At 36.3% G+C, this 15521-nt stretch overlaps 1 protein-coding gene across 1 annotated transcript; it reads right to left on the minus strand.

Moving 5' to 3' along the window:
• Positions 1–10006: 10006 nt before the first annotated feature.
• On the minus strand, positions 10007–13281 carry LOC131907788 (olfactory receptor 5D13-like). Its single transcript, XM_059258880.1, has 2 exons — positions 13253–13281; positions 10007–10934 (listed from the first exon to the last, which is right to left on the minus strand). Exons 1-2 carry the CDS (start codon positions 13279–13281, stop codon positions 10007–10009), a joined length of 957 nt encoding a protein of 318 aa, XP_059114863.1.
• Between the last annotated feature and the right edge of the window lie 2240 nt (positions 13282–15521).

Consider the following 15521-nt stretch of genomic DNA (forward strand, 5'->3'; position numbering starts at 1 on the left):
TTAATTTAAGATGTAAGAACTAGATACAGCAAGAAGTCTGCCATGGCCATACACTTTATAAGTAATATAAGTCTTGGTATGTTTACTTGGGTCTGAGTGGCTGCAGGAGCCTGGTGAACACAGGAAAACATCAATTACAGTGGATGATAATTTTGGTGTGTTATTGGAATCATTTTACATATATTCTATTAAGAATCTTTACACTTATATTCATAAGGGAAAATTGTCTGTACTTCTCTTTCTTTCTTGATTCTTCTTTTAGTTAGGCAGTCTATTCATTTTTTTCTGAAATTCTAAAGAGCCTTTAGTGTTTTTCTTTATTTCTGTCTTGTGGCACTTTTTATAGGAGAGAGTTGTTCAGCTTCTGTGAGTTTGTAATCTGTCTGTTGTTTCCTTTTTTGATGATTAGCCTTCATGAATCTATGGTGGCCTGACAACATGCAGGGAGTTATTTCAATTTTCTTGTATTTATTGAGACTTTCTTCATGTTTGAATATGTGGTCAATATTGGAGAGACTTCCATAAGGTGTGAAGGTATATTATTTTGTGTTTAGGTGAAATGTTCTGTAAACTTTTAGAATCATATGCTTTACAGCATCTGTTAGCTTCAGTATTTCTGTTTAGTTTTTGCTGGAGGACTAGTCCATTGGTGAGAGTAGCATATCAAAGTCTTTTACTATCAGTGTGGGGGGGGGGTGTCAATTTTTTGATTTAAGCTGCAGAAGTGTTTCCTTTACCAACCTTGGTGTAGGTCAGTTATTTCATCAGGACTGCCAGTCAGCTCTGTCCTGCCAGCTGACGCCCCATATACCCACACAGAGACTTATTATTAATTATAAATCCTCAGTCAATAGCTTGGGGTTGTTACTAAGTAGCTCTTACATTTTAAATTAACCCATATTTCTAATCTAGCCTCTACCACCTGGTAGTACTTTTTTTTTGAGAAAATTATCCATTTCTTCTAGATTTTTTGATTGTGTGGAGGACAGGGTTTTTGAAGTATGGCCTCATTATTCTCTAGATTTCATTGATATTTGTCATTATGTCCCCTTTTTGTTTCTGATTTTATTAATTTGGATATTCTCTTTCATTCTTTTACTTTGTTTGATAAAAGTTTGGTAACTTGTGTGTTTGTTTTTTCTCTCAAAGTGTCAACTATTTGTTTCATTGATTTTTTTGTATTATTCTTTTGTTTCTATTTTATTGACTTCATATCTCAGTTTGATTTTTTTTTGCCATCTACTCCTCTTGGGTGTGCTTACTTCTTTTTGTTCTAGAGCATTCAGATATGCTGTTATGTTGCTAGTATCAGATGACTCCAATTTCTTTATGTAGGCAAGTAGTGCTATGAAAATTCCTCTTAGCACCTTTATCATTGTGTAGCATAATTTTGGGTAGGCATTCTATTCATTTTTCTGTAATTCTAAACAGTCTTTAATGTTTTTCTTTATTTCTGTCTTGATACATTTTTTTTTTTCCGGAGATGATGACCAAACCCAGGGCCTTGCACTTGCTAGGCAAGCTCTCTACCACTGAGTTAAATCCTCAACCCCTTGATATACTTTTTATAGTACACAGTTGTTCAGTTTCCATGAGTTTGTAATCTGTTGCCTCTTTTGATGATTAGCCTGCATTAATCCATGATGGCCTGATAATAAACAGGGAGTTATTTCAATTTTCTTGTATTTATTGAAACTTACTTCATGTTTGAATATGTGGTATATTATTTTGTGTTTAAATGAAATGTTCTGTAAACTTTTAGGATCATTTGCTTTATAGTATCTGTTTGCTCCAGTATTTCTGTTTAGTTTTTGTCTGGATGACTAGTCCATTGGTGAGAGTAGCATACTTTTAAAGTCTTCTACTATCAATGTGTGAAGGTCGATTTGTGATTTAAGCTGCAGAAGTGTTTCTTTTACAAACCTTGGTGTCCATATGTATAGGTCGGGTATTTCATCAGGACTGCCAGTCAGCTCTGTCCTGCCAGCTAATTCCCCATATACCTACACAAAGACTTATTATTAATTATAAATGCTCAGTCAATAGCTTGGGGTTGTTACTAACTAGGTCTTTCATTTTAAATTAACCCATATTTCTAGTCTAGCCTCTACCACCTGGCAGTACATTTTTTTCAGCACTACATGTTTATCTCCTGTATCCTCTGCATCTGGTTGGTGATCTCTCATCTCCAACTTTCTTCTTTCCAGCATCCTCTCTGCTCTAAAAATCCTACCTAGCTATTGGCCATTTAGCTTTTTATTAAACCCATCTGAGTGACAAATCTTTACAGTATTCGAAAAGTTTATTTCACAGAATATGTTTGGTGCATAGATGTTAAGAATTGAAATGTCATATTGCTGGATTTTTCCATTGATGAGTATGTAGCAACCCCTCCCTCATCTTCTTTGATTAGTTTTGGTCTAAAATCTGTTTTGTTATATATTAAGGTGGCTACACTACTTTCCTTTTAGGTCCATTTGTTTGCTATATTTTTTCCAACACTTTATCCTGAGGTCTACCCTTGATGTGGAGGTGTGTTTTGTGAAAGCAGCAGAAGGACGGATCCTGGAGTATTTTTCAGGGTAATTGAGACCTTCGATATTGAGATATATCAATGACAAAGGATAGTTTATAGCTGTTATTTGTTGTTGGTGGTGGTGGTAGTGGTGGTGGTGGTTGTGGTAGTGGGGTGTGTGTGTGTGTGTGTGTGTGTGTGTGTGTGTGTGTGTGTGTGAGAGAGAGAGAGAGAGAGAGAGAGAGAGAGAGCGCTTGTGCTTGCAGGGGAGATTCATTTCCTTTCTTTTGGTCTTGCTACTATGAAATTATTTCCTATGTTTGTGTGGGAGTAATTAACCTCCTTAGGTTGGAGTTTTCCTACTAACACTTTCTGGAGGGCTGGATTTATTCAGATACTTAGTGTTTAAATTTTAATTTTTCATGGAATATTATATTTTTTTCACCTTTGGTTATTAAAATTTTGATGGGTATAGTGTCTGGCTTCGATTCTATGGTCTCCTAGAGTCTGCAGTACATCTGGCTTTAGACTCTCCATTGGGAAACCAGACATAATTCTAATAGGGCTGCCTTTATATGTTACTTGATCTTCTTCCCTTGAAGCTGTTTATATTATTTTTCTGTTCTCTATGTTTAGTGTTTTGATTATAGTGTGGCAAGATTACTTTCTACTCTAGTTCCATCTATTGGTATTCTGTACGATTCTTATATCTGTATAGGCATCTTCTTTTTATTTTTAATTTTTTAAAATTTACTCTCTCATATATTGCATCAAACTGGAATTTTCCCTCCCATTTTCTCCCTCCATGTCTCCTCCTGCCTCCATCTCCTCCTCCTCCATTTCTCTTCAGAAAAGTTCAGGCCTCAAGTGGATACCAACCAAGCATGACATATCAAGTTGCAGTAAGACTAGGCACTTTTCCTTATATTAAGTCTGGATGAGGCAACCTAGTATAATGAAAAAGGTCCCAAAAGTGTCAAAACAGTCAGAGATAGCCCCTGTTCCCATTGTTAGGAGTCCTACAAGAAGAACATTCTACACAGCTGTAATACATATGCAGAGGACCTAGAGTGGTTCCATGTAGGTTCCCTGGTTGTCCATTCAGTCTCTGTGTGCCCCTAAAGACCTAGGTCTTGTGGGGTTTCTTGTGGAATCCTTGACCTCTCTGTCTCCTACAACACTTCCTGACCCTTTTGCACAGGATTCCCTGAGCTATGTTTATTCTTCTCTCATGCAATACCTCTCAGCTGAAGATGGAGAAATGGCTGATCTATTAAAGGCTAGACTCACAATCACACTCTTTCTTTAGTTTAGGTAAATTTTTCTATGCTTTTGTTGAAAACATTATGGGCTTTTAAGCTTTGATTCTTCTCCTTCCTCTATCCCTACTAGTTTTAGGTTTGATATTTTAATAAAGATCCACATTGCCTTGATGGGTTTTTTTTGTGTCAGGAATATTTTAAATTTAGCATTTTCTTTGACTTGTGTATCCACTTATTCTGTCATATTTTCAGTACCTGAGAGTCTATCATCCATCCCTTTTAATCTGTCATTGAATATTGACTTTGTTGTTCCTGCTGAAATTGCTAAATTTTGCATTTCTAAAGTTCCTCTAGTTTCTTCCCAGATTCCTGTTTACTCCCTGTATTTTCAGAGAGCATAATGGTTGTGTGTTACCTGTTTTCCTGGTTTTCTCAACTCTTTTGTATACAGGGAATGCTGTTGGTGTTGAAGGCTGGCTTTCTGTCAGACAAGGTCTGTGGTGAGCAGGAGGTGCCTGCTGGATATGGAGGCTGAGAGATAGCAATGTGTGAGTGGAGGGAGCTTGGAAGGGGATGAGCTTTGGGATCCACAGGAGATATGGTCATTATTAAGAATTTTTATATATCTTCTTAAAAGATATATACTCAAAAGATGCCAAGCAACTAACTAACCAAAAGCAAGGTTTTTCTACTATGCATTTGAGATTACGTAATTTCTTGTTAATAAAGATGTACAACATCCTACAAAATTAAAATATTTTAAGTGTCTCAAATCATTTCAAAATGGAATTAAATAAAGGAGGGAAGAGCAAAACTTTCTTGGATGAAACATAGAAAATCTTGAAAAGGATTTGGGTTTTCAATCTGTATTCTATGATGGCATTATTTATGATGAGCCAACATCATGTCTTTGGGAAACATGTCCTAGAGAATCCTCATTGATGAGTTTCTTGGACTACAAACAGGTTATTCGAAGAAAATTCTTTTGTTTTTAGAATACACACCATTCCAATAAATTACTGTGTTCCCCTCAGGGTCTCATACACAGAAGTTATGTCAACAAGATTTATATTCCTGAAAAAATAATAAATTAACAATTGTTTAAATACAAGACAAAATCAGAGCAATATATCAAGAGTACTTTTATTAGCTAGGGTTCCTATGTTCGGGAAAAAGTCCCATGGTATGTAGGTAAGGAATAGTACTAACTGAACTTGGGAGTTTGTAATACAAAGAGGTGAAGTTTGGAAGTGGTATGTTTAGGGTGCAATGGGAGGTAGATTTGATCCTACTTACTTCATTGTATATCTCAATTATAAAGAGAACTTCATATAAGAAAGATCATAATTCTTGATCTCAAGTGACCTTGAATCAAATATACTGGTCCAAAAACTTCAACAAAGACAATTAAAACTGTTTTAAAGAAAGCCATCAAATGATTTCAGTCATAAAACAAAAGAAAATGCAATTGTTTATGTAATTTGTGTTTACTGTCAAAAGCTTTTAAGGAGAAAACAGAAAATAATGCTGTTACATAAGAAAATAGTTTTGTAAAGATATTTTATGATTTTTTCAGTCCCCAAGTTTAATCTAAAAGCATGTAGAACAAAACCTGAAAACATTGTTTTCATTTATTTTAAAGTAAAACATATGTCATCATTTAGGATATGGGTTTGACTATAATTGAAAGGATGTGACTACCAAATAAGATGTGAATGGCAAATTATTTTGAAAAAAAGGAGGGAATCAGTTTGATTGAAAAAGCAAGAAGGGAAGTAATAGAGTGTTAATATATCAAAATATGTTATCTGCACGCTCAAACTGTCATAAAGAAACCTGTCACTATGTGTGTAATATATTGTAGTAAACATTAAGTGTAACTAATTTAATTTAAAAATTAAAATTTGAAAATATTACCATTATTAATTAGGTAAAATACATTCCTCATTATTATTCCCATATTGTATCTAAATATCGAGAATCTTGTCATATATTTGAAAACACCAATTTACATATTTTATTGAAATTTACAATAAGAAACATTCTTTGTTGTTGTTGTTGTTGGTAAATTTCATGTCTATCTACATACTGAATCAGACAGGGATCTGGAGGCAAGTGCTGCAGCAGAGGCCAAGGAGAAAGGCTGCTTACTATGCTTACTGGCACACTCAGCCTGCTCTCTTATACCAGTCAATACCACATAACCAAGTGTGGTTTCCTCCACAGTGGACTGGGCTGTCCCACATCAATCAATAGTTTAAAGTGCTTTTGGCAAATCGAATGGAAACAACTCGTTAGGGAGGTTCCCTCTTCCAATGTGACTTCATGTGTCAAGCTGACAAAAGTCAAAGAGCATGTCTACTAAAAACATGTTCTTAACCAACTCCTACTTGGATTCCTTTTTTTTTTTTTTTTTTTTTTTTTTTGACTCTCTGAGCTAAATTACAGCCACTTGTGGGAGCAACAGTGAGCAATTATTTAGTGGATCACGGGCACTGTATTGAAGAAAATGATGTATTTCACCTCAGTATACTTTATCTATCTATGATCCTGCACTAAGGGGTGGGTCTCATGAGATTTTCACTCTTGCATACTTAAAGAGTGAAGGTTTAAATCTAATACTGGTCTTCTCAGATAAACAAAGATACAGTGTGTTCATGAGTACAAATTCTACATTATGTCCAGAAGGCATGGGATCACAGGATTCTTCTCAAAAACTCTCAGCCTTACATTCTTCCTGATTCTTCTTCCAAAATGTTCCTTGTGCCTTGGGAGGGATGATGTCCTGTTTAGTGATGACTAGTCCACAGTTACATTATCTACATTTACACAGGAGTTTTTGTAATCACTGTTACCCACTCCCAAAAGACTCTTCACTTATAAAGGCTGAGAGTCACACTAATCTACTGGTATAAGGATACATATTCTAAGAGGATACAACAACATGATTATTTAGCAAAAAAAAAAAAAAAAGTACTAAATTCTTCTCTCTGGCTCATGATCTCGCCAACCATATACTCCTGACTCATTTTCCAAAATTAACCATGAATTTCTTCTGTAAAGCAGTTTTTAAAACAAAGCAGAACATTCTTGGTTCACACCATAAGCACCATGTTCGTGTTGTACTAGTGAACACATCTTGTGAGGAAAGTCATTATTTTGCCTCATGTGGTCCACAGTTGTGTAAGAGCCCCGATGACTTTTCTCCCTGTCTGCTTAGAGATTTCCAGCATGTGAAAATCAGCCAGGACTGTGGAAAGTGCAAAGTAACAGCTTGATTTCTCACTGTCCTAAAACCCACATGTCTGGTATCTTTAGCAATAGCATCCTAAGATGTATTTTTGGTGGGAACCAAATGCTGTGCTACTGAGGGGGACCCTGTGTGATCCTTCCTGACCACAAGCTCACATACAGGTATCCAACATTTGATCCTGAAATTTTCATTTAATAACTATTGGCTTCTGGCCATCATGTTACTTAGCCATTTATTGTGCCTCCCCTTAAAATCATTTTAGTAAATCAGCGTTTTATTGATGTTTAAATATATTATAAAATAGGTTTCCACAAGCCTTTTCCTATGTTCTTAGCTTTGGTAAATTCTAACTCCACACTTGACCCTCTCCTTCCTGCCCAGACCATGCCCAGCTAAGCCTTCTAATCCTGGGATTCTTCCCCACTACTTTCATATCACATGTGGTTTGCTATCCCCCTACCTTTAAGCCAGTTCTACCCTTCTTCATCTAGGGACCTCTGTTTCTTTTCCTAGACTTTATAGGCACTCCAAATTTTAAAAATTAGTCTAAACATTGGAAGAAAGAAAGGATGTTTATACTCTGGAGAACACCCAAACTTTGTTAATCTGGACCTACGTCACTTCTCTCAGTATGCTGTTTTGAATTTCACCCACTTTTCTGTTAGTTCCATAAATTTATTATTCACAGATGAATCAAATTTAATTGTATATATGCACTACAATTTCTTTATCTATATACCCGTTGCTGGACACCTAGGGTGGCTCCATAAACCGGCTCTTTCAACTTGAAGAGCAATGATAACAGATAAGTAATGTTCTCTGCAGCGGGGATAAGGAATATTTAAAGCACACTCAGGACTGACATATTTGGGTAAGTCCTATTTCTAGTTTTACTATAAAATTCCACATGGAAGTGTCTCTACAAGTGTATAGGCACCGAAACAATGAACAAATTTGCACTTTTCCCAGGATCACACCAGTACTGATTTTCATTTGTTTTCTTGATATTATTTATTCTGCCTAGAGAAAGAGAGAATCTAAAAGTGGTTTAATTTCCCCCTTTTTTTTTTCTGATGCCTAAGAGTGTTGACCATGTTAAAAATGCTTATAAGTAATTTGTATTTATTTTTGAGAACTTTATATTGAAGGGTTTTTCTCAATTCATTGTATATCTGGATTTAATCTTCTACCAGATGTCTATTTGTCAAAAACTAGTGAACTATTGGTAAGCCTTTAATGCCAGGGGCCCTCCCTTACTAGAGTATAGTAGACAGTGAAGGAACAAGCTATCTAAGACCATAACTTCATTTGAAATTTGCTTTTGTTTGTAAAAGTAGAAATAAATCTGGGCATGAGCATATACATAAAATTTATTTTTAAAAAACATAGAATATTTGAAATCTCTGTAGAATCAATTAGTAAATTTAGTGATGATTAGCAAGATGCAAATCTCCTTTGGGAAAGTTTTACATTAAACCACAGCCACACAAAGGTTTAAAGCATTCAAATAAATGTCAGTCAGTTAAAAGGTTCAGTAAACTCATTGACCATTGTGAATTCTATGTTATATATTATAAAGTTATGAGATTTTTAGTGAAGAAAACGTTTAAGGAAAAAAGTATTTTATTAATCTTAGAAAGTTGTCATTTTTAGTGATATTCTGCTCACTCTTCTCAGCTGCTGATCAGAATTCTGTAATACTACAAGTTGTAGATAATATTCTTATCCTAACCCAGCTGCACAATTCACTTTGAGTACTAAAATGTTAACTCTCAAAAATCTAACAGGAAATTGGAGTATGCTTTTAGAATGCATCTTATTAATGTGATTCTGCATCCAACAAACACATGGCTCAGGGAAGTCCTAAAACCAAAGAATACTTGATCCAAAGGGCTCCATTATGAAGTCCAAGCATCTCAAAGGACAACAACAGAGACACCCCAGCAATCTCAGTGGTTATGAATAATTGCTCTGTTGATGTTATACATAGTTCATTTCAGTGACTAAGAGATGCATGAGATTTTGATATAGCTAAACACTGTTTTCTTTGTATATTTTACTGGTGTAGAAATGATCTATAATTACCCATATATTTATTATGAACTATCCAAATAAAAAGATTAATAAAGAATTACAGATGTAAGGCTACATTGAAATATTGGCAAAACAATTATATGCATTTTTTACAATAATACATATTTGTTAGAAACTACTAACAAATATGCATTTTTGTAAATTTGAGAGAAAACAAGTACTATAAAATAAATACCCACTTGCTCAGGAACCACATTTTATGATGACAAATGAGAGCTTAATGTCATCCAAACTACATCCTTCACAACCTTGTTTCTATTGAGATGCTATTCAAAATAGGAAAATCAGAGGGAATATTGGGAAATATATTTTTGTGTTTATTTAAAAAAGGATTTCCAATGCAAAAATAGTCCATGTAGAGTTAAAAATAAGAAAGAAAACTATACTCAGCATTTTCTATTTAGTATTTCTCAAGGAGAAACTTCGGAGAAATTTTCTTGATGAAATCATACAGATCATCTAAAAATCCACACAAATTTTGAAATTCAAAAGTATACTAAATCCTGGCTGTGGTGTCCCATGCCATTAATCCCAGCACTCAGGAGGCAGAGACAGGTGGATCTATGTGAGTTCAAGGTCAGCCTGGTCTACAAAAGCAAGTTTCAGGATACCCAGGGCTACACAGAAAAACCCTGGCTCAAAAACACCAAAAATACCAAATAATGCTCAGTACATATATTTAAACAATTCATGAAAGTGAATCCATGACATTTTAATTTAAATAGTAAAAGTATCAATTTGAAATAATATTTACAGTTTATAATTCATGATACTAAATATGGGAGTGAGCTGTCATTGAATTGACTTATGAAAAGAAAATAAGAAAGGAGTCTTTTGTTGTTCAGAAAGAAAGCCTACTTGCTCAGGAACCACATTTTATGATTACAAATGAGAGTTAATTAGCTTCCTAACTGCATCCTTCACATCCTTGTTCCTGAGGCTGTATATGAATGGGTTCAGCATGGGGATGATTACTTCGTAGAATACTGAGGCCACCTTGACCAGAAGCCAGGAACTTTTGGTAGTGGGAATACAGTAAAGAGAAATAATCATGCTATGGAAAATGGTGATGGTAAAGAGGTGGGAAGCACAGGTGGAGAAGACTTTGTAGCGTCCCCCTGTTGCAGGCATTTTCATGACAGTGATGACAATGAAGACATAAGAGGTGAGAATGATCATCAGACTGCTTAGCTCATTGAAAGTGGCCAAGATGAACATGAACTTCTGACTAATGTAGGGGTCAGAGCAGGCTGCAGCAACAACAGCATCATGCTCACATGCAATGTTATTTATGAACTTGGTCCCACAGAAGAATAAGACCAAAATAAAGTGGTTGAATACAAAGGAACAGGTTATACCCCAGGAATATGATGCAGCGACTAGTGAGCAGCAGAACTTTGGAGACATAGCCACTGTGTAGAGGAGGGGATTGCACACTGCCACAAACCTGTCATAGGCCATCACTGCCAACATGAAGGTTTCTGTCACCACAAATAGGCATATGAAGAAGAACTGCATGACACAGCCTGTAAAGGAGATCCTTCTGTCTTCCACAATCAAGTTTTCTAAGAGTTTGGGAGTCACAACAGTAGAGTAACAGAAATCCACAAAGGACAGGTGACTAAGAAAAAAGTACATGGGGGTGTGGAGCTTGGGGTTGAGCCTGATGACGGCAATCATGCCCAGGTTTCCCAGCACAGTGACTGTGTATATGATCAGGAAGAGGAGGAAGAGGGGGATCTGGAGGTCTGGGAATTCTGAGAAGCCCATGAGAATGAAGGTCACTGCAGAAGTCTCGTTTTCAGGTATACTATAGAGAAAGGAGGAAAGGGCCATCTGTCAATTTAAGAACTAGTATTTGTATAGAGAAGAATAAGAAAAAATACAGAACCGTTGGAATGGTTCTATAGAACATGAATAAACATAATACCTGTTGTGTTTTAATTATTTAACATATTATTTATATAACACACCTGCGGGGAACAATATTTTCAGCTTAAAAGTTTGGAAAGATCATTAAGGCAGGAATAGAGAAGTCAGAATTTACCAAGCTATATTTCAAAGGGACAGGGCCCCTACTAGCCTAAATACCTGATTCCTGAGAATGGCCCCACTAACCAAAGGCAGGGATTTAAAAGCTAGAAAAATTGTTCTTAACAGTAAACAGACAATGGCACTATCTGCATTTTATTTATGTTTGTGCCACCCCTAGTAATCAGAGCTTAAAGTGAAAATATGATGAAAGTGTTCCTTTTGGAATTCAGATCACAAGTGTGTTTCAAGACTGAACTACAGGATAAGGTGTCTTAAAGAAAAAGGAGACAGAAAGTAAATGTTAGCATTTTGCATAATGCTAAATTTGATATTTGCCTTCTCTTCTGATATGTATTTACCTTATAAATGTATTTACACTTCAATAACATAATTTCAAAGCATAATATGGACCTATATTATTACAGTGTATAAAGTATTTTTATTCATTTTGAACTGATTTCAATTTTAAAGATATATTCTTTGATTAATATTATATTATTCATGATAATGTGATCAGAGAAAACAGTATGCTGTGCCTGCAGTGGAGAAATGCTTTAAAAGCAACAGTGAATTGAAAGTTTTCCTTTTTTCAGTACAATGTGATTAGGATATGAATAACATAGACATAACATCAAATATGACCCCCAAAAACATTTTAGCGTCTTAATAATGTTTAAAGAATTTCCCAAGAAAATTGTCAAAGCAGAGAACTACTCGAAATGTGTTTAATACTCCTAAATATTATTAGTCATTTCTTCAACAGTACAAATACAGTTTACTAACATGAAACTTAAAAGCATGTAATTGATAGTATATCCTAGAAGGATCAGGAAACACTGTGGAAGAAGAAACACAAAGACAGTAAGATCTCAAAGACAGATTTAGGGGTGGGAATGCTATCTTCCAGGCACGGCACATCTCTGGAAAGCATGCTACAGTTGTTTGTGCTGGTTTGCATTAACTGCAGCTGTCAATACTCCTGGATCAGAGAAGGGTTCAGAGGGCTCAACTCCTTGAATGATTTTAAACAAGTGTTGGATTCTGGGGTAAAGATAATCATCAGCTTCTGTTGGATACCAAATAACAAGCACATCAGGCTCCACTGCACAGTTCCAAATGCATGGCTATACAGGATGTTTTAAAATCAAAAGGACAGAAAGCAAACTAAATTTAAAAAACCTAATAATGTGGGACAGTAATTTCTGCAAAACTGGTGATGATGGTGATGAGAATAAGACCAGAAAGGACAGATGGTGAGAGTAAGCAGAATGCACGACTCATGGCTGATATTGTCAAAGAACAACCTTGACTAGAAAAAAATAGCTTATGTGACATTCTGAGAATAATATACCTAATCATGCTAGCCTGGCAGTCATGATTTTAAGGATCCCATAACATGAAGTCTACATTGTTTTTCTTTCTCAATTTAACTGACACATTCTTACCAAACCCTGCAATATTTCACAACATGTTGTAATGAACATATGTATCTGAACAAATTTAGTTGTCTCCTCTGGTCTGCTTATTCTCATTCATTATTGAATCACACTCTGTGATAAGTATTATCCAGTGAATTCATCTCCTCCATATATAATCAGGTAAAATGTTTGCTACTTCTCCATTACTGGAAGATACTGTATTTATTTCCTTTTAGTGTTTCTGACACCAGATCTTATTTAGCCCAGTCTGGCCTTAAAATAACTATGTAGCCTTGGCTTGCAGGAAACATAGGAGGCAACTAAGATTGGCTTTGTAATCTTCGGGAACTTCCAGACTCTACCTACTAAGGTCTGAAAATATTGTCCTCTGCCACCATACTGTCCTTGACATCTTTTTACAAAGAGTGTTATTGTTCTCACTTACCTATATAGACTTACAATAAATTGGATTTTATTATTTTTTGCCAGTATATTTTCTTCCTTGATTGAAAATATCCATGAGAGAATGATGAAGAATTATCCTATAGTAGTAAGGATTCTTCCAAGGGGAAGAAAGTTGGATATCAGGTTGCTGGGATCCATTAATCTGGTTTTCCCTTGTAAAGAATACTAAGGTTCTTCATTAAAATAAAATAACAGAATGGAATAAACTCACCTAAATACAGAGGTTCCCGAGTGGTGCATTTACTTAAGAATTCTTTGTTATGACTAATAAGCTACAAAAAATCTTCTTACACACTAGTTAATAAATAGAAATATCCCTGGAAGAGTTCCTTCAGCATTATATTTTAGTGAGTGTTTTAAATGAAGTTTAGCCACTTTATGAGGCAAACTCAAAAATAGCAGACCAAACATTGCAACTAAAAATTAAATACCGGTTCCAAACTTTGTTACAAATAAGTATTATCAAGGCTTTGGGGACCAGGACATTAGGGACTATCACTAACAAAATTGCTGGGGAGGCTAAGATTTGAACAATTAGATTTAACACTCTCTCTTGTGATTTTATGTTACATCTCTAAAGCCCTGGGGAATTTGTAGTATCAACTTTACCCTGTAACCATAATGAGTATGTATTGCCTTTAATGGATATACAATGAATACAGAGAAAAGAGGTCCTCATGATAGTTCAGGGGAAAAAATATACCCTTAGCTATCTTGGACATGGACTTTTTTAATCTGTTCATATATGCAGATATCAATACATATCAAATAAATATCAAATCTATAATGACATGATGATATAATGACAAGCTTTTTAAATTTTTCTTCATTTGTTTCTCTTTTATGTGTATGAGTGTTTTGCTCACATGTATATCAGTGAACCCTATACATGACTGGTACTTAAGGAGGTCAGAATAGATCTACAGATTCCCTTGAACTGGAATGATGACTGTGAGCACCATGTAGTAGCTGTGAATTGAATCTGGGTCCTCAGTAAGAGCAGCTAGTGCTTTTAGTCACTGAGCCATCACTCAAGCCTCCTCCCACCCTTTTTTTTTTTTAATTTTTTTTTATTTTAATTTTTTTTTTAAATTTTTATTTTGCAATACAATTCAGTTCTACATATCAGCCACAGATTCCCTTGTTCTCCCCCCTCCCGCCCCCCTCACCTTTCCCCCAGCCCGTCTCCCATTCCAATCTCCTCCAGGGCAGAGCCTTCCCCCGCAGACTGAGATCAACCTGGTGGACTCAGTCCAGGTAGGTCCAGTCCCCTCCTCCCAGGCCAAGCCAAGCGACCCTGCATAGGCCCCAGGTTTCAAACAGCCGACTCATGCAATGAGCACAGGACCCAGTGCCACTGCCTGGATGCCTCCCAAACAGATCAGGCTAATCAACTGTCTCACCCACTCAGAGGGCCTGATCCAGTTGGTGACCCCTCAGCCATTGGTTCATAATTCATGTGTTTCCATTTGTTTGGCTATTTGTCTCTGTGCTTTTTCCGACCTTGGTCTCAACAATTCTCTCTCATATAAACCCTCCTCATTCTCGCTAATTGGACTCCCAGAGATCCACCTGGGGCCTAGTCATGGATCTCTGCATCCAGATCCCTCAGTAGTGGGATGAGGTTTCTAGCATGACAATCAGGGTGTTTGGCCATCCCATCACCAGAGTAGGTCAATTCGGACTGTCTCTCGACCATTGCCAGCAGTCTGTTGTGGGGGTATCTTTGTGGATTTCTGTGGGCCTCTCTAGCACTTTGTTTCTTCCTATTCTCATGTGGTCTTCATTTACCATGGTCTCCTATTCCTTGTTCTCCCTCCCAGCTGGGATCTCCCACTCACCCAAGCTCTCTTTCCCTCCACCCTCGCCCTTCACTACCCCCACTCATGTCCAGGCTGTTCATGTAGATCTCATTCCATTTCTCTGTCATTGGGCGATCCCTGTGTCTTTCTTGGAAAGAGGTTTTTTTTTTTTTTTTCATTTTTTTTTTTTTTTTTAAGATTTATTCATTTATTATGTACACAGTGTTTTGCCTGCATGTATGCTTGCAGGCCAGAAGAGGGCACCAGATCTCATTACAGATGGTTGTGAGCCACCATGTGGTTGCTGGGAATTGAACTCAGGACCTTTGGAAGAACAAGCAGTGCTCTTAACCTCTGAGCCATCTCTCCAGTCCCTCCTCCCACCCTTTTATGTGTGTTTATGTTTGAGAGGTAAAGTACACACAATATTTCCTGGTGCCCGCATAGGCCAGCAGTGTCTTATTCTGGAGGTGTAGATACAGATAGACACTACTTGGGACTTTTGGAAGAATAAGATGTGCAATCAACCACTGAGCCATCTTTCTTGTCCCCTGATATCATTGTTAAATCTCACCATAAAATTATATTTTGATGGATATTTGTGATATGTAGAGTGATACATACAACATTGGCTGTAACTGACTGTAGAAAACAATTAAAACTCTCACCAGGTCCAAA

Source organism: Peromyscus eremicus, chromosome 4 (assembly GCF_949786415.1).
Source record: "Peromyscus eremicus chromosome 4, PerEre_H2_v1, whole genome shotgun sequence".
NCBI lineage: Eukaryota > Metazoa > Chordata > Mammalia > Rodentia > Cricetidae > Peromyscus > Peromyscus eremicus.

Excerpts from the sequence above, each read along its gene's own strand:
- LOC131907788 (XM_059258880.1), bottom strand. The coding sequence starts at position 13,281 with ATGCACCACTCGGGAACCTCTGTATTTAG. Across the intron at positions 10,935-13,252 it reads TCGGGAACCTCTGTATTTAG|TATACCTGAAAACGAGACTT; the intron begins GTGAGTTTATTC and ends CTTTCTCTATAG.